This window comes from Pezoporus wallicus, unplaced genomic scaffold (genome assembly GCF_028554395.1).
Source record: "Pezoporus wallicus isolate ANWC-B61680 ecotype Strahan unplaced genomic scaffold, APGP_CSIRO_Pwel_v1 contig_2908, whole genome shotgun sequence".
Classification (NCBI taxonomy): domain Eukaryota; kingdom Metazoa; phylum Chordata; class Aves; order Psittaciformes; family Psittacidae; genus Pezoporus; species Pezoporus wallicus.
The window spans coordinates 277,377-296,257 of record NW_026642179.1 but is presented as its reverse complement, the minus strand read 5'-3'; the positions used below and the strand labels follow the sequence as shown (position 1 = coordinate 296,257).

The window sequence follows — 18,881 nt, the reverse complement described above, 5'->3', positions numbered from 1 at the left end:
CTTGGATGGTCCTGTCACTTTGTTCAGTAATAAAGGGATTAGGGTGTTAGAACTGTGTGGGGCGGTGCAAGAAAGACGTGTAGCTACTGGTTTGCTCTTGGTCCATCACTGAAAGGAAATGATGCTGGTAATGTCAGTGCTATCATGCTGATACATTTTTAAATTACCTATAGAATTACAGTTGCTGTGAAGAAGACATCCCTACCAATGTTGATATTCAGGAATTTTCCTGCTTGGGTAAAGCAGTCTTTCCCATCTGGTGTTGAAATTCTGTAAATACATTATTAAGGCTCTGGTATTTTGGAAATGCTTTTCCTTCAAGTGAAGGATTTTATATGAATGTGAACATCTGTATCTAAATCTATAATAAGTAGGCTTTGCTGCTGGGGAGCTATGTTTGCAACCTTAATCTCAGTAGGGTAGGTTCTCAACCTTCATAATGCCCCTTACAAAAATCACTGTATTACCTGCTTTTCAATGAGAAATATCATGTTAATCAGGAAGCTGCTACTTATTTTAATAGACAACATTTACTAGTTTTAGTGTAAAATTCATTTTCTAAGTTTTGAAATTCTTGCACTTGTGGCAGAATTCTACATTTCTTTTTTAGCTTTCTAAGCTTCTGTCTTGCATCTTATTTTCAAAACCATGTTGAAATTGCAGGAAATGCAGTATTTCATTAAACAGTTTAAGATGGATTGCAGGTCTGTTTTTTTCAGATGACAGTCTGTCATTTCAAAAAGATAAAACAGAAAGTAAGCTAGTTTTCAGTGGAAACTGAGGCATTTCAGAAATCAGGAAAAGCCTATCCAGTAAGGTGAGACCTGTTCAGTACATAATGTCTCCTGCCTCATCTGATGTGCTTGTTAATCATGTTGTGTTCTTTTGGTCTAAAGAGTGAAAGATAAATTGGACTCTACTGTTGAGAGCAAGGCAGTCACTTGATGGACTCTTGAAGTGACACAGACTTCATAAACATTTCTAGCATTGTTACAAATCTTCATCCAATTTTTGTATGCATCTGAAAATATGGGTAGTCTTTTGTGTGCTCTGAACCATGTCTTAGAGTCCTAATGCTTTGCCCATGGCAGAGAAATATTAAGAGACTAGTAATTGGGATGCATATGAAGTCTGTGCTGGTGTTGCATCAGAGACAGAGGCCTAAGTCCTGTCTGAATCCTCATGCATGATACATCCTGTTGGCTGTGTGCCTCCATGCTTGAAGGATTTTTTTTATTGTTGGCTAGACACTTGAAGATTTACAACTAGCCAATAAGAAATGTTAGAGAAAGGGATTTTGGTGGAAGGTAAGAAGTATCAGTCTGGTCTAAATAGATTTTAAATTAAAAGGTAAGATGGATCAAGTTGACTATCAAAAATGTATTTTGCTGCAGGAAATTGGACTTGGGCTCTTTAATAGATCCCCTTTGAGTTTTCTGAAAAAGTGAGCTCACAGGATGAAATAGTTGCCAAAGAATTTTTTAATAATTTTTTCTCATGAGGCCACCGTTTCTTCCAAGGAGCATTCCAGAGAAATTAATATATTGCCTGGTTTCTCTCTTTCACCCCTTCCTGAGAATAAGGAGGGCTTGCCTGGCATGGCCAAATTTCAAAGAAGGAGGTCTCCAGGGCATTAACTTAGTTGCTGCAAATGCCCATCTATATGAAGTGCAAGTAAAGCCATTTGTGGGGTACTGTTAGGGAAGGTTGTACTTTGGCAAAATGGGATAAGTGGTTGCTAAATATATAGATGAAGTTCTCTGGGTTTTAGTAGAGGCTGAGATAATTGTGAGAAGAGAACTATGTAAACTTTAAAGATTTCTCTTTCTGAGAATGGTTTTGTGTCTTCCCTGTGTGTTGTTTTAGATAATTCACCACCATTTCATTTTAAAATAAAAGAGGGGAGGGGTAGAAGTCCAGTGGTATTCTCTGCAGTTCAGCCTTGTTTGAACCTTTCTGGAAGAATATTGTTGATTCATTAAAAACATTAGTCTAGAAAATTCTGTATCAGTTTTTCATGTAGACAACTGATTTTTTTTTTTTTCTTAGGCAGATTTTCTTTATTTTTTTTTAACAAAATAAGCAAAAATACTTCCCCCCCAAGAGCACATTCCTTCAAAACAGGATTAAATCTGCCTGTGTAAGGGTACCTTGACAAGGAAGTGAGGTGTTTCCTTCTAAATCCATCTAAAAACAGGTGCATAGTTTTAATCAATTTCCTCCTAAGATGTTTATTTCATTTCATTTCTGCTGTGAAAACCTTCTAGCAAGCTAATCATTATAAAACCAAGAATCAAGGTGTTGTAACACAGAAATATTAAAGGATCTTAAATAGGGTGGGAAAAGAAAATGATCCAAGCTCTCTGATTACCATATGGTATCCTAGTGTCCAGTCACAAGAAGCAAGGAAGAAAACTTTTGTTAGGGGGAAGAAAATAAGCCTCAGTTATTCCACTCTATCCTCAGACTCTCTTTCATATGTCTCTGAAAACTGTCTTTTATAGGAATGGTCTTATACCTAATTTAAGTAGTTCCTTGAAAGGTTAGGTGAAATTAGAAACTTTCTGGCTTTGTGTGTAATATAAAAGACCTGTTTTATCCCTGTGTGATTTAGTTGCAGTGTTGTCAATTTGCATCCTTAATAAATGTACACTTTGTTAAACAATGGATTTCTTAAAAATTAAGATGAGTAATCTGTTAAAAAGATTTTTGCTTCAAATCTAATGCATCAGGTGTTTAAAGATTTGCCTACAGGATCTGCCAGGGTTGCTTATGGTACTTTCCTAGGTGTGCAGTGCTTTCCTGCAGCAGAGAAATACTGGTCTTGGGAGGAAAGGTTTCTCCTGGCCAGTGGTAGTCTGTGCTGCTTTGGCAAGCAGAGAGAGGGGAGGAAGGAGTTTAAGCTTATGTTATTAGAAGACAATCTATTAGTCTTCCATGATCTTCTATTCTTATGGAGTAAAATGAAGAAAGTGGGAAGATAGATCTGAAGAAGCCACTTGCATGTCTGAGTGTTTGCAGTATAACTTGTGAGAAAGGAAATGGAACCACTGGTTTACCATAATAAAAAAATAAAATTCACATATAAACTTGTAAAATTGTTCTACCAAGACTCATTAAAGGAAACTCTAATTCTGTTAAGACTTTTTTTTTTTTTTTTTTTTAAAGAGCGAGTAGGTTTTTTTCTGGTATGTGTTGAAACACAAGAGGAAACTACTACAGTGCATGTCATTCTTCTTAATGGCCCACTTGGAATACATTCCTTTTCTGCATGTGGGAGTTTAATGCAAAATGCTATAGTTACAGGTAATGATGGATGTCAAATGAAATACACTGAGGCTTATGGGAATTTCTGTTTGCAGGAGTTTGTCTCCTGATAGGCATCTGTAATTCAATAGAATGTAAATGGGATAAGAAAAAAGCTGTCTTTACAATATTTAACTTGCTCCTGACTTCCACACCAACACCACACTCACTTTTTTATAGATTTCACGCATACGTATGCATATGTGTACGTCGTAGGATTCCTTTTCTTTTAGAATAATCCTACTATTAAGGCTGCTGTAATTAGAGTGAATTATAGGTTGCCTTACAAAGAGCAATGAATTCCTGGCTACCTGCTACTTCCCCCCCCCCCCTTCTTCTTTTTTTGATAGCACTCCCTGCTGTAAATGCTTCATGCAGAGAACTTACTCTATGGATTTGAAATCATGCAGAAAGTGCAAAGTGAACTTCGTTATGTTCCGTGCTTAGTTTTTAAAATATATACAGATTACAATTAATCACAGAACTTTGAAATTGGGTTCCAAGTTAAAGGTATTTCTAAACTTTTAGAAATGTTTAATCCACCTAAAGAAATCTCTTTCTCTCAAATACACACGCACAGTCTTTAAAACTGCAACATCTCACTGATATGAGGAGAAAATGTCAAAGCCATTTCTCTTATCTGTACACGCTACAAAAAAATGTGACTAGCAGAATTCATCCTTGACATATTATCTCTCTGCAGAAAAAATATGCAAACTGTATTTTAATAGCTGTAGGAAAACATAATGCTTGATACTTCTAAGAAATTTTAGGTGGGACACACAGCACGCTTTGTGCACACGTTTTTAGGAGGGACCTTGAATGTGTGGGAGTTATTTGTTGCTCTGTCGTCAAGACTTGTTTGGCTTGCTGAAGATGTAGGCGTAGCTCCAGGAGCAAGTGGAATCAAGCAACCATTCCTCCAACATTATAAAAGGATGATAATCAGGAGAGAAACACAGATGTCCAGTGTTTTTAATATAAAAGCTCTCGATTATATATCTGAGGTGCTGCATTTTACCCCTCCAGTTCCTAAGCAACAGCTATTTTCAGATTGAGTGCGTCTGGTGTTGTCTACCTACTTCAGGCTTTTGCGAGGTAATTCGTCGGTGAAAGCTGGGCTTTTCACTCTCTCACCCGACTCCCTTTGTTGTGGTACTGTAAGGAAACGAACGCTTTAGAGAAACGGGAGAAGCTTGTGCGTGACCAGTCTCAACCTTGCAGCTTGAAAAAACTTCTGTATATCGGGGAGCTCTGCCATCTACAGAAATGAAGCACGGGAATCCAGAATAAGGCTCTTGACACTGGTTTAGGAGAAGCCTTTTTCTCAAGTGTGGGAAAACCTCTAGAGCAGATTCAAAATCATGAGCCGGAAATCTCTGTATTTGCTGAAGCGTAGATGGGAGTCTATTCCCGCTACTGACCAGGTATTGTGCTCTGGTGAATATGTTGTGTCTCTGTCTTCCCTTGCAATGCCACTGTGAAGAGATTTATTGTGATTTAACGGTGGTGGTTGGGGTCTTCTGCATACAGTGAGAACCAGCTGATAGTTACTTGTCATTTCCATGATGAATAGTACAAAATGTGCAAAATGATTTTGCAAGAGCATGTGCTTGTACATGTGGAGGTGCCATGACAGCCCACTAATGCAGACTTATTTAACCAACAGAATCCCCCTGTCTCAAAAATGAGACTTTTCTAAAGGGCTTAGGAGTATTTAAAACTGAGTTGCTAAGGAAAAGTGTAGTCTACTGCTGATGGGTTCCTTGGCCATGTCTTTGTTGCATTTCATCTTACATGTATGAATGAAATCACTGATTACAAATAGATGTAATGCATTTACAGAACCTCAGCACCTTCTTGATGCATCATCTTGGTTGATTCATCATTTCAAATGCATTAACAAGGATGAGAGTAAAGCAGATGTAAACAGAATATACGTAAACATCTGCTGGGAAAAGCAGATGTAATGTAAAAATCATGAGATGATGTTTGGAGCGAGCATCGTCACCATAAGAAGGATGAAGATGTGTTGAATGGGAGTATAATTAGTACATTTTTATTTCTTGCTCCAGCCCCTCCAGATTCTGTGAATTTGCTTTTAATACCTTGGGATGTAAAAACACTAGAAGAAATAATTCTAGAAATAATATTGAAAATGAATTGGAGGTAGTAGCTCATTACAACTCAGTTTTCTGTAATAAGTTTTCTTTTTATAAAGCAGTTGACTATGAAGGGATGTCTTTATCATTGGGAAAGAGGCAATTTGGGAGAAAATTCTTCAACAGAAAGACAGATGGACTACAGAAATACTTCCCAGTTTTTGAGAAGGATCCTCGTGTATACCTTTCATCGAGAAGGGAAAGAGAAGTGCAGGTTGCATACCATATTTTATAGAGTTGTAGATTTTTAAAGCCAAATTGGATCACTACGAACATCTAGAGATCTCAGACATATTACTAGTCAGAAAATGCCATGCTGTCATGTCCTGTCACATCAGGCTCATGTTTTCTTGTTAAATGAGAATATGCCTTTTAAATATATCCAGTTTTAATTTAAAGACTTCAAATGATTAATAATCCATATTTTATAATAACATTTTTATATTTTTAAATGTTGTCTTTTTTAACATAGTGCCTTATTGTTTGACTTTTTCTAATTTAAATTTTCCACCATACCAATTTGCTACAATTTGAATGCCAAATTTAAAAAGCCCTCATTCAGAAATATTTTTTTTTTTCCTGAATGGATACCTAGATAATTCTTGTACTTTGGTTTGCTATCATTTAAACTAGCTGAAATACTAATTTGCAAAAAAATCAGATTCTCTGGTAATTCACATTAAAAATAATAAGGCATTGATGATGAATGCAATTTCATTAATTGAATTGATCCAGTTCAATCAGACATTCTTAAATCTACTGGTAAAGAAGGGTAAATAAATGCTCTGCTATGAAGTGAGTCACTTGTCATCTTTTTTATGTTATAAAGTTATAGAGGCACTAATGTAATTTCAAACGAAAGCTGTATTTTAGCCAGTGCTTTCCTTTCCTTCTAATCACTCTTGCCCTGAAGTTACATTGCATCATACTGTGTTACAGTATATCTGACAAAAAATAGGTGTTCCATACCTAGGTGCGAGGTGTGCTTCACTGCACAGAGCTGGTGTATCCTTTCCATCATCAGCCCCTGAACACCTCTGTAAGGTTTTAAAAGAGAAAAGGAAATATCCTTGACCTATCTACCAGTCTGGGAGAAGTGAGACATAGTAATTGATGCATGTAGATAGGGTTGACTTGAGCATAGTGTGAATCCTTAGAGATTGCCTGAATGTAAACTAAGGGAGGGAAGACGATATTCAGCTTCAAAGATAAATATTTCTCTGGCTATTTGTAATGCTTGTTACACTGGGTGGCACAGGTGGAGTGGAGCTGCTCTACTTGTTCTCCCCATTGCTCAATGGTGCCTCACAGGAAAATGGAGTTACTGTGCAAGATGACAACCACAAAGAGCAATTTAGATTGATCCTGTTCACATAGTTATCATTTAAAAATAATATCTCTGCTGTTTGATGCCAATTCGTTATTTAGTCCTTAAAGAGATGCACAAGCTTACAATGTTCTAGCCTAACCTTGAGAAAATGATATTATGTTTTGATAGATATGGAGCAACATTGTAGGTTATTTCTCTCTTCAGAGGAGAATATATGTATCTTAAAAATGACAACAGCTCTCCAAACTGGTTTACTTTATTACTTTCTTTTTTTATTTTTTTTTAAGACTAAAAGAAGGAAATAAAATCAATTTATAAAAGTTGGATTTTTGCTTGATCTTGTTTCTAGTTTAAAATAATATGGCAAATCTGACTTGTAAGGACATGGGAGCTGTAAGTCCACAGTGAAGTCTGATACTCTATTTGAAGATTCTATCCTTTAAAAGTCATTAAGTGTTTTTTATTCGTAACCTTACGTTCTTTACATCAAATTGAATTAAATGCAGAACTGTTTCAGCAAGGGTGAGCGGGCTGAGAAGCATCGGTAGAGAAAAAACGAGAGTGGTTACCATGGCTATAGACAATACTGTTGGGTGGGGTTTAGGGTGGAAGGGCTGGATTGTTATGGAATTTTATTCTTGATCTTAAGACCATCGTTTACACTCACAGACAATACATAGAAGTCTTTCCAGGGTCTGCTATGGCAAGGGAGTTTTTTGGTTGGTTGATTGGTTTTTCACATTTTGTGTGTGTGAAAGACTGAGGAAAGTGGGTTTGAGCATGAACCCTAAATTTGATCTTTTTGATTGTGTTTGATGTAAAGTGCCTTACCTAGCTATACATTTTTATTATGTAGAAGAGCTTTATCCTGTGGGCATTTTGCATAGGCAAATTTAAGGTAAATGATGATGAGTTACATGTATTAGCCTCTAGTCAACAAAGTGTAGTATCTCTTAGTGTTTGAATCTTGAATGTCTTTATATCTCTCAGTAATTTCAGAAGGAACTACCTTTATAGATCTAAGGAAAGAATTTCTGAATGCTTTTCTTTGTTGTCCATGAAACAGATAGGATTGTCTGAAAGTCTTTTTTGGAGTTTCAGTACAGGTTTGTGTGGCAATTCTCTCTTGGTTTTATTCTGTGCATGTGCCTGAGGATCTTGTTTCTTGGACTGATCCTGATTTTTTTATCCCTGGTAACTGCAACTGAGAATGATTTCACCGAATGGTCAAGCATTTAAAATGCTGTGGTAACCAAATAACCTAAAGGTGACAAGGTGTTAAATATCTGCTGTAAGGATGTTGAGTATTTCCCTCTGCCTGAAATTCCCTGTAGATTTCATGAGCCATAGTCTTTGAGCATTTGATACCAGTCCTACAACAAGAAAAATCTTCACACATTAGCCCATAATGGAAACTTCCGTTTCTTTGATGACTGTGAATTTAAAAATTTTAGATTTATACAAGAATGTAAAAGCTAAATAACCCAATAGAATCATAGAGTGGTCTGAGTTGGAATGGACCTTAAAGATTACCTAGTACCAACCCTCCTACCATGGGCAGGGACACTTCCCACTAGACCAGGTTGCTTAAAGCCTCATCCAACCTGGCCTGGAGCACTTCCAGAGATGGGGCATTCGCAGCTTCTCTGGGCAACTTATTCCACTGCCTCACAAGTCTTAGGGTGAAGAATTTTTTCCTAACATCAAATCTAGATCTCTACTCTGCCAGTTTAAAGCCATTCCCACTTGTCCCTTCACTGCTTATCCATGTAAAAAATCCCTCTCCAGAATTCCTGTAAGCCCCCTTTTGGTACTGCGAGGCTGATGTAAGGTCTCCCCAGACCCTTCTCTTCTCCAGGCTGAACAAGCCCAACTCTCTCAGCCTCTTTATATGAGAGATGTTCCAGCCCTCTGAGCATCTTCATGGTCCTCCTCAGGACTCACTTGAGAAGGTCCACATCCCTTTCATGTTGGAGGCCCCAGAACTGAGTGCAGAACTCCAGATGGGGTTTCGTAAGGGCAGAGGAGCAGGATCAATTCCCTCAATCTGCTGGTCATGCTTCTTTTGATGCAGCCCAGCATATGGTTGGCTTTCTGGGCTGTGAGTGCGCCCTGCCAGCTCATGTTGAGCTTCTCAACAACCCCAAGTTCTTCTCTTCAGGGCTGCTCTCAATCAATTCTCAGCCTGTATTTGTGCTTGGGATTGCCCCAGCCCAGGCACAAGACCTTGCACTTGCCTTTGTTGAACTTCATCTGAACACAGAAATTGAAACAGCTTCATATTTCTGTACTACTAAATCACCAGTTTAGATTTTGGTGGATTTGTGTAAATCCCATGAAGTGATACCTCTATTACCTGCTAGTGATTTATAGCGCAGGAGTGCTTAAGTCAGTTTACATGTGCGGTGCCATATCCTGTTCCTTACCACTGATCTGGCAGATAGGAGAAACACTGTAGCCTACAACCCTTGCAGTGTGCTAAACAGCAAATAAACTGATCCCAGTATCACTTGAATCATAACTGTGAAATGATAAATCAAGGGATTTTCTAAGAGAGCTTAATATAGCATTGCATCATGCAGCTACCATATTTTCAGTGTGTTCATGTATGATATAATTCTGATGGAATAAATCTGCTGTAAAGAAATGGAAGAAGGTCACTTTTTCAGAATTGGGAACTATGTTTTCACTTTTTTTTCTTTTCTTTTTTTTTAATATTAATGCCTAATTAATTGCCTTTCTGCTCTGAATAGTCCTCACTCATAACCCCTATACACCCATGAGTGTTCCCATCACTGGGAACTTCATGCTGAGGAAGCAGAAGCCTCTGCAAGAGAGCACTTCTTGCATCTCGACAGCAGGCATGAATGCATCAGTATGAATGTTTGTATCCCTAGCCATGGCAGAGGCTGATTTACAAGAAGGATAGTGTCAGGGACCTGGAAGAAAACCTTCAGTGCAGCAATGATTCTTTGTATGTGCCTCCTTTCTGTGCAAAGGCATGAAGCTTTTCACACAGAAGGGTATGAAATGATGGTTGTGGGCGAGGAGGCAGTTTGTGTGGGACTGTGTAGGTCTTTCTGGCTCGCAGACTGCCTAAGAATTAGGAGGGTGTGCAACAGAGCTGGGGCCAATATGTTACTTTTCCTTTCAAGTGCCTGTGCCTGTGGGTTGTGCCTGATTATTCCCTTTGTGTAACAATCCAGGCGGGCTATGGTGCATGTTGGTGAGGTATGCTTGCACTACCACCGCAATACATGATATCTTGAGGAGGTTTCAGTGGCAGCAGAATAATAAACATACGCTGATAAACATTGCTGAGAAGCAGCGCAAGCCAAGGTGAAGGTAGTGTGCTGCCTTGTATCATTGCATTCATTGCATTTACTTAGAAGCGTGTGCCAGCAGTGTCAGACGGTCTGCAGCAGCAGCAGTGCAGGTGGCCACAGGAGCAAAGTGGAAGTCCCCATCTCCCCCTGCATCTCCAGCTTATTCACATCCATGCAGCCAGGTGTTACAGCCTTTTCAGTCATAGTTCATCTCTCCCCCAGCCTTCACATTAGAATGGGGAATACATGCCTGAAGCAGAGTTCCTGCTGGGACACATCCCAGCAGTGATCCTTGTATCTAATCCAATCCCTCTTATTGTACCTGCAAATAGATTTTAAAGAAATGTATTTTTTTAAGTATGTTTTTGTGGTTTTCTAGGTTATTATTTGTTAATAAAACCTTACATTATCCTTTCATACAGCAGACAAGTTTTCAAAGCTTTACTGGCAAAGCAGAGATTTGTGGAGTTTGGGATTTTATGAGAAAAAGGCCTCATGGGAAGGTTGTGGGTTGGTTGGAATATGGCGATGGAGCTAGAGGAAGAAAGTTGCTTTGCACATGAGGGAAGGTGCAGAAAGCTGAGACTGTGATTAAGAAATGATCTATAAAATACTTTTTTGCTTTCTAATGTGGAAAATGAGTGACATAATGCAGAAAGCTATCTTGGAGAAATATTGTGCCTCAGATTTGGCCTTGCTTCTTTGCAAGTGTGGAGTTGAGCCACAGGCACTAGCTTTGACTGTGGGACCGTTTCTCAATTGCTTCTTTACAGATTCCTTTGAAGTTGTTCAGAGGCTTATGGTCTTCAGGCTGTTTGGTTTTTTTTTTAGTTTTCCAAGTTGCAAACTGTTAGGGAAAATGCTTAGGGCATCCGTTACACTTGTGTGTTGGACTTAGGGGGATTTGAAATTTATTGACATCTCACAGTTAAAGTTGCTGGTTGCCTTTAAGTATCCATAGAGAAACACAGAGAATGTCAGAGGGTTCACTCTGCTGAAATTCAATTTCTCTGCTTTAGCACAAGCTAAAACTATCTGCAGGTTTTCAGATTGCAGATTCTTCAAATTGCTGAAATTGGGGCATCCATATGCCAGTCTCTGAAACAAAAACTATACTGAAAATGGTCTGAATTCAAAGTGGTGAACCTCAAAGAGGTTAGTAGTTAATGATGAATAAAACAGTGTTCCTTCGTCTTCTGGAAATGGCTATGCTGGATAAAATTTTCCAAATACAGGCTAACCAGCAGGCAAGGCAAAATGTCAGTGCAAATGTTTAAAGTCTTGCAAAAGTATAAGCGACTGAAAGCAGGTCTTACGAAAGGAAGCGATGGCAAATGTAATAATGGGCAATATAGATAGCTTCCTTGTCAAGAAAAAAACCCCAACACATTAAAATGATGTAGGACTGTGGCTTTTGTGATGATAAAGACTAAGTTTTGGTTCCTCACAACTATTAAAGCTGAGAATTGTGCCACAAAGTGTTCTTTTCATTTCCCGTAACATCTGAAATTTCACTTATTGAATATGTGTGCTTCAGGTATTTTTCGCCTTCCAAAACAAACTGTTGAACACAATCATTACAAATTTTTGGCTTCCTGTTTTCAGAGATTAACCCAGTTAGGGAATGAACATGAAATATGATTACTGTACTTAATTTTTGACTGAGTGGTGATTATGCATAGTCTTCAGCCAAGATTCTTCCACCGTACGTTAACAGTAGTATTGCTAGAGGATGTGGGCTGCTCTAACCTTCCTTACAGTGTTCACAATGCTGTTAGTGTCGGAAGATGTTTTCAGTAACAAGGACAAAATTAACTGACTGACCTCACTCTATAATGGAAACTTTGTTTTAAAAGCATTGTTATTAATACTGTTTTGGTTTGTTGTTTTTTTTTTTCCCTTGTGCTTTGTGTCCATACTGGGGAAGACACATAAGCTGTAATTGCTGCTCCCTGGGATAGTTTTAAAGAATAAATAAGTGAAAGTATTTCCTATTGCTCTTTCCTTAGAAGAGCACATGCTGAACTCTCTAGTAGCTCATTTCATGCGTTTCCCAGTGGAAAGGCTCACAGCTGATCAGCTGTTCTCAACAGCAGATGTTCTTTTTCTACTTGATTTTAGTAGTGAGCCATAATTTTGTTCTGTGTGTGATGGATCAGTGTTCAAAATTTCAAAATGAATTATTGGAGCAGCCTCCTGAGATTTTTGAATAAGCCAGAGCTGGAGTAAATCTTGAAGGCAAGTCATAAAAAAAGAAAATTTCATGTTGGGCTGGATTTTAAAGATCAAAGGTTCATTGTGTAATGGGTATGCATTGCTCAATTTTCAATTCCTCAATAACCTCAAATGTTACAAGAGCAGTATGAATTCATGCAGTCCATAAAGGAAGTCCGGAGATCATCAGACATTGAATCTAGAGTAACATAATTACTGAGTTATTGGGCTTCATGCAGGACTAAAAAAGCTACTTGTTATGGTGAGTAGACAAGCCCCTAGAGGAGAGGTAGAGGCATCAGTTACTGAACTGCAAACATATAAAAAAGAAAGAAAACAATGCATAAAAAAGAAAGAAAACAATGCATAAAAAAGAAAGAAAACAATGCATAAAAAAGGTATCTTTATTAATAAACTTGGATGATGGACAGAGTGAACCCTCAGTAAGTTTGCAGATGATACAGAACTGGGAGGACTGGCTGCTGCACCAGGTGGTTGTGCTTCCATTCAGAGGAACCTTGACAGGCTGGAGAAATGGATCAAGACGAATCTTATGAAGTTCAACAGAGGGAAATAAAAGTCTCCCACACCTAGGAAGAAATAACTGCAGGCACCAGTGCAGACTACAGATTGACTGGCTAGTGAGCAGGCAGAGAAGAACCTTGGGGGTCCTGGTGGACACCAAGTTGAACATAAACCAGCATTGTGTCCTTATGGCAAAGAAAACCGACAAAATCATGTACTTGCATTGGACAGAGCATTGCTGACAGGTTGAGGGAGGTGATCTTTCTCAGCTCATCACTGGAGAGACACATCTGGAGTGCTGGGTACAGGTCTGTGCTCCCCTGCACAAGAGACACACAGAAATACTGGAGTGTGTACAAAAAAAGGGCCATAAAAGTGATTAAGGGACTGGAACATCTGTGATATGAGGAGAGGCTGAGAGAGCTGAGGCTCTTCAGCCTGAAAACAAGAAGGCTCAGGGTGATCTTGTCAGTGTGTATAAATATCTGACGGGAGACAGTAAAGGAGATGGAACAAGACTCTTCTCTGTGGTTGCCAGTGATAGGACAAGAGGCAATGGATACAAACTGAAATACAGGAATTCCTATTTAAAAATAAGAAATTTGTTTCTTGTTTACTGTGAGGGTGACTAAGCACTGGAACAGGTAACCTAGAGAGGTTGTGGAGCCTTCATGCTCTGTGATACTCAAAACCCAATTGGATACAGTCCTGAGCAACCTGCTGTAGGTGACACTGCTCTGTTCAAGGTATTCGAACTGGATGATCTCGTGAGTTCCCTTCCTACCCTCAACTCTTCTGTCCCTTGTTGTCATGAAGATTGACTTCCATGGGGCACTGTTTTTTTCCCTTAAACTACAGGAAGTTCGTTTTGGTTTGTTTGGGTTTTTTCCCACTAAATTTAGCAGCTCAAAGCTGTGATGAGATGCATTAGTGCTACTAGATACTTCTCTCTGCTAATATTCACATTTTTGCAGGTAAGCAGAATTGCCAAGAAGGTCCTGCTGAGAGTGTAGTGCTGCCGCACATTATTCTGTGGCACTTACAGATCATTATGCATCAACTGGTGTCCTTCTCGTGTCTGGATGATGCTGGTAAAAGTCAGAGAAACCATCTGGAGAGAAGGGGAATGGAGCTCACAGTGTTAGTGATCCTGTCCTGCTTGTTGGGGTGTGGAAGCAGAAGGTGAGCTTGCAGAGCTGTAAAGATTCATCCTCTCTACATTCCAGCCCTATCCAGTAGCTGGAAGACAGGTGGCAGTAGCAGATGTTTGCCTTCTCATTTTCTCTACACCTCCCCCTACACGCATGAAAAGATCGTGAGGAAGGCAAAAAGCTGTAGATGTAGAGGGGCAGCCAGAGAAAAATCTTTCCAAACAAGGCTGGAGCTTTATTAAAAACTGGCTACCAAGGCAGTGATTTAAAACATGTAATCCCTTTTCAGACTACCCGGATAGTATTTTGGTAGAAACCCAGATAACTGTTCTGTTTCCAGTAACTTTGCTTCTGAAGCCCAAAAGCTCACTTCTCCAAAAATGAGCTCAAAAAATGAGAAAATGTCACTTGTTAATATTGTCTATTATTATTCTTGTTATCTGATAGGCAAACAATTTGAAATGTCATGTGTGGTTTTGAAAGTTCATAGGCTGTTCTCACATATGTGCCCTCAGCTTCAGAGTAAACCCCACACATGTGGCATTTTCAGTTTTTACATCCAGGATAGAGGGACCTGAATCTTCAAAGTTAGGTGATGGATATGATAGAAATGTGGAATGGTGATAAGCTTTTTCTTAGCTTTTATACGTGTCTAAACCAATTTTTGTAGGTGTCTAAAAATAATAACAGTGCATATAGAGATTGTGTTTCAAGACTCCTGGAGGGTTTTATGTACTTGCTTCTTTTAAATTAACAGTTGGAGTTAGTGAGCGATCTGTGAATAATTATTTTATATTAAGTTTTTCATTAAGATGCAGAGAAAGAAGGAGGGTAGCTGACAAGAGAAGCTGCAATAGTACTTTCTATTCCTTACAACTCTGTGGGATGTGGAAGTTATGAATAGCTGAAGTCAGTGATTAGGATCTTAAAGGATCAACGTTGCCTTTGAGACAGCTCTGTCTCAGAATGGCAATTGTTGCTGAGATTTTGATGTGGTTGCATTCTCATCACAGAAACAGCTCCTGGACAAAATCACACTGTAGATTTTGACTCATTTCTGTCCAGATAGTTGTTGTTAAAAAGTATGATTATACATGTGGTTTCTGTATGTAGCTGCCTCGCCGTTTTGCAGAGGCTAGCTTTCCTTTTTGAGCTATTACTGATATTATCATCCATGATGGGTACAGCTTGATGTTGGTGGAGGAGCAACATAAGTCACAGTTTCTCCTTTGTCAAAGGATACAGCGCAGATGAGCAGTGGTACATCAGCATCTCAGCCGTGATAACCCCCACTCAGCATGCTTAGGCTACGGCAGAAAATGGCATGCTGTGCAGTGTACGATTTTTACTGAAAAGCAAGTAGAGCATGGAAGAGGAGGAAAAGTAGAAACTGAAATGGAAGTGCTTTAAGAGGGGTGTGAATCAGTAAGGCACACCGTCCTGTGTCTTATCCTGTACCAGACACATTTTATGGAGTAAATCTCTTAATCTTTTGATGTGTGGGGGTTATCCCATTGGCTTTGGGATGGCAGAGACAGCACCTTTCTTTCAGGACTGCAATGTTCCTTCTCCACTCCTCCCCACAATACTGAGTCTTAGAGTTGGGAAGAAGAAACTGGAGAAGTTACGCAACTGGGTAGTGGATTCCTGAGATTCTCAAGGTCCTAGGGATGTGCTATTTTTGTTGCAGCAGGCATTTAAGAAAAATGTACTTCCAACATTTTGTTTTGGAATTATTGCTGGAGTTCTGAAGTCCAGAAATTTTTAGCAAGTTCTCACCATAGGAGCAGAAAGAATCAAATCCAAGATATTTTAATATGGCACATGTAGTTCTGTTGTTGCTGAAAGGAGGTGCTCTACTTAAACATCAAGACAATGTTAGCTACAGCTGATTTGAGAGAAATGATCTGGTGGTCCCAGTCCAGTTTCTAATGGTCACCTCTCTTTCACTGAAAACTGCCTCATTCTTCAGTGCTTGGAAGGTCTTTATGGATCTGTGATCTGCACTCTGCCCATTTCTCAAAGTCAGGCTTTTTGGAGTCCTTGTAGTAATGTAGATGAACCTTCCTTTGTCAGCATCTGTCATATGTGCTGTAGAGGGAACCACACGAGGTGACATAAAAGCGTAGCACAATTTCTGGTAAGGTTTTCCTTATGGTGATACTTGAAGTGCACCTCCTATTTCCTTTTAATTAGAAATTGGTGTCTCTTGATCTTAGCTGCCTTTGCTAGGAAGACAAATAAGCAGTACTATTTTAACTGGTATGGTTCTTCCCATCACAGCACTTGGAATACTTCTCTCTGTTTTCCTCTCACTTGCCTGATCCTCCCTCCCAGTATGAAGCTAACTGGTGAGAACTCATATCCCCTGCCATGCTGGAGTAACACTGATGATATCAAAGGACCTTTTTGGCCATTACCAGGACATTGGAGTTTAAATGAGTCTTGTCTGTAAGTTTCTTACACCGCCATAAAAACTTATGCATGCTGATTCTTGGATTGGTTTAAATGCAATCTTTTAGCTCAGTAATATGATTGTTATTTTTTCAGATATTACTTCAGAGACCCCAGCCTAACTCCTACTCCTATTCAACTGTTATGCCTGCCCAATTCTTTATGAAAATTGCTGTGTACTAGTGCCATCCCAGACATGTTTTCAGCTGACCAGAGTGCATGTCAAGACTTACTAACTTTTCTTTGCCTCCACATTTGATGATATTCTTTTATATGCTTATTTTACTGTATTAAGGCCTGCATTCCCCCCTCCCCCCCCCTTTTTCAAAAAAGTTTGAATGCCTCTTAACTTTACTTTTTGACTTAAGAGAAGCCTAGTATATAGAACTCAGACCTATACTTCCTCCTTATGCCCTTCTAGATTCCTCTCAGGCTTGCTGTGTATCATCTTTAACTCTGCCTGGGCTCTTCAATCCAAGCAAATTTGCCTTAGCCTTGCCAAACTTTTTTTCCTTTTGCAAAGTTTCTACTTTTCCCACCTGCAGAATGCAATCTGGGTTCTCAGTATTTAAACCTTAATCCTTGCAACATCCATTGTTCTGATCTTTAAAAAATGCCCTTTTCAGTTAAGGATAAAATTTCAAATTCTTCTCATTATTCTTGTCCATCTCTTACTCCTTCTAATGATTTGATCTGCTCTGATCAGAGCCTGTGTATACCTTTCAGTTTTTATCCTGTATCTGAACTTAGCTCTCACTGTGCCACTCGACTAGTGACTCTCTCTAAACCAGGAAAACAAAAGATGACTTTCTCAAACATCTTTATAACTTTTTTTTCTTTTTATTTTTCTGCTGATCTTTAGTGTTTGTTGGGTGGGGATTTGATTCAGAATATATTTTCATTTTTGTTGCTATTATGTTTTATAAGCCAAATCCTATGGCCTTTATTATACTACATCCAAAAATTGTTTCTCATAGTACTATATTTTTTTTACTTGGGTGGTAGAAAATGCCCATCTCTGCAACTGTACTTTCACAGAAACATCATAACAGATGATGTGACCATGTTTTTGCTGTTTTATGCATTTTGGGGGCATGCCACTCAAAGGACAAAGTGAATTTGGTACTGGTATTTCAGTTGGTAAAAATACATTCTTTGTCTATTTTACGTAATTTGACTTTGTTTGCCTTCTTTCCATTAAAGAAAAATTACATCATGCTTCACTAAGGAAGATAATGATTTAAAAGCAGTGGGGCGATGCAATTATAAGTAAGAGTAGGTGTCAAAAACTGTGAAAATCCAAGGATGGATTGCCCCTCTGTTTAGGGAGATGGACTAGCTTGCCCTGTGCCTGTCTAATGTGCTCCGGATGCCTTAGCGGGGTGTAACCTCATTTCTAAATTCCTGGCAGCCGGAAATATTGCTCAGTGAGAATTGCCATCCAGGTGATGCCTTAATTTGTTCTGTCTGTGTGATATTAACATCAAGCAAGATTTTTGCATAAGTGTGAGAAAATGACTCACTGCCTTTTATTTTTTGCCAGCATCTAGGATATGCTCGGTACACATGTATCCAGATTTCTTTTGTGCACTAGTATGCCAGGGGGGTGGGAAGGGTACTGGGGGGATAGCAGCCCCTTTTGCGGGTTTCTGCTGCTGCCAGTACGCCAGAGCACTCACTGTGTATTCAGTTTTCAAAATGAAACTTGGCAGAAAACTGCCCTGCACTGTGTCAGTGAATTCATCTCCTCAGCTGTTATTGCTGCACACAGGTTTGCCTTCTGAGCTCAGTAACTGTCAGAAGACTTATCAATTATTTAGCGTGGATGAACGCCTTGTGAGACCTTGACGTCACCATTTGCCTCAAGTTGTTCATGACTGTGGTTTAAGTTTTGAGGCAAAAACTTAATGCAAAAACTCTTGCTGGCTTTCTCCTATACTAGGAGAAAGCCAGCTGTAGGATACAAGATTTTTTCCATGCTCCATGTTTGCTGTAGAAGGAAGAAATAGGAATGAATTAGCAATATTTGACTTAATAAGCAAAGACAATTCTGATGCTGCCTCCTATAGCAAGAAAGTGCTATATAATCCTTTCATAAACCTAATCCGAGCTCTGTGTAACAGTTACTTCACACCTCTCTCCCTCCCTTCCCCCCTTACCCCCCCAGTTCTCTTCTAGTGGTAAGTGGTAATTTCCTACCTGTATCTCCATCCCATTTGTTACCATCCAACATTATCCTGTAGCATAAACAAGCCCCTGCTCTAGAGTATTTTAAAGAGTACCATATCCCCTCTCAGCCATCAGTCTGTTATATTAGATAGGGTTTGCTTTTTCTAATCTGCTCATAGGTTATTTTATTCTTTCATCTGAAGGCTGTTTGCATTCACTAGCTGCATTTGTTGCAGTTAGGTAG

General features: G+C 39.1%; 1 protein-coding gene across 3 annotated transcripts in view; it reads left to right on the top strand.

The window, feature by feature from the left end:
* The window catches only part of PDE3A (phosphodiesterase 3A), a 256,702-nt gene that overhangs the window by 159,654 nt on the left and 78,167 nt on the right, over positions 1 to 18,881 (top strand). The window contains exon 1 of one of the 3 annotated variants that reach the window (XM_057427927.1): positions 4,159 to 4,733. The exons of the other annotated variants lie outside the window; for them this stretch is intronic. Within the exon in view, the coding sequence (XP_057283910.1) occupies positions 4,671 to 4,733 (63 nt within the window). The 5' untranslated portion in view covers positions 4,159 to 4,670. Of the gene's footprint in view, positions 1 to 4,158; positions 4,734 to 18,881 lie in introns of those variants that run through there. 3 annotated transcript variants of the gene reach the window in all.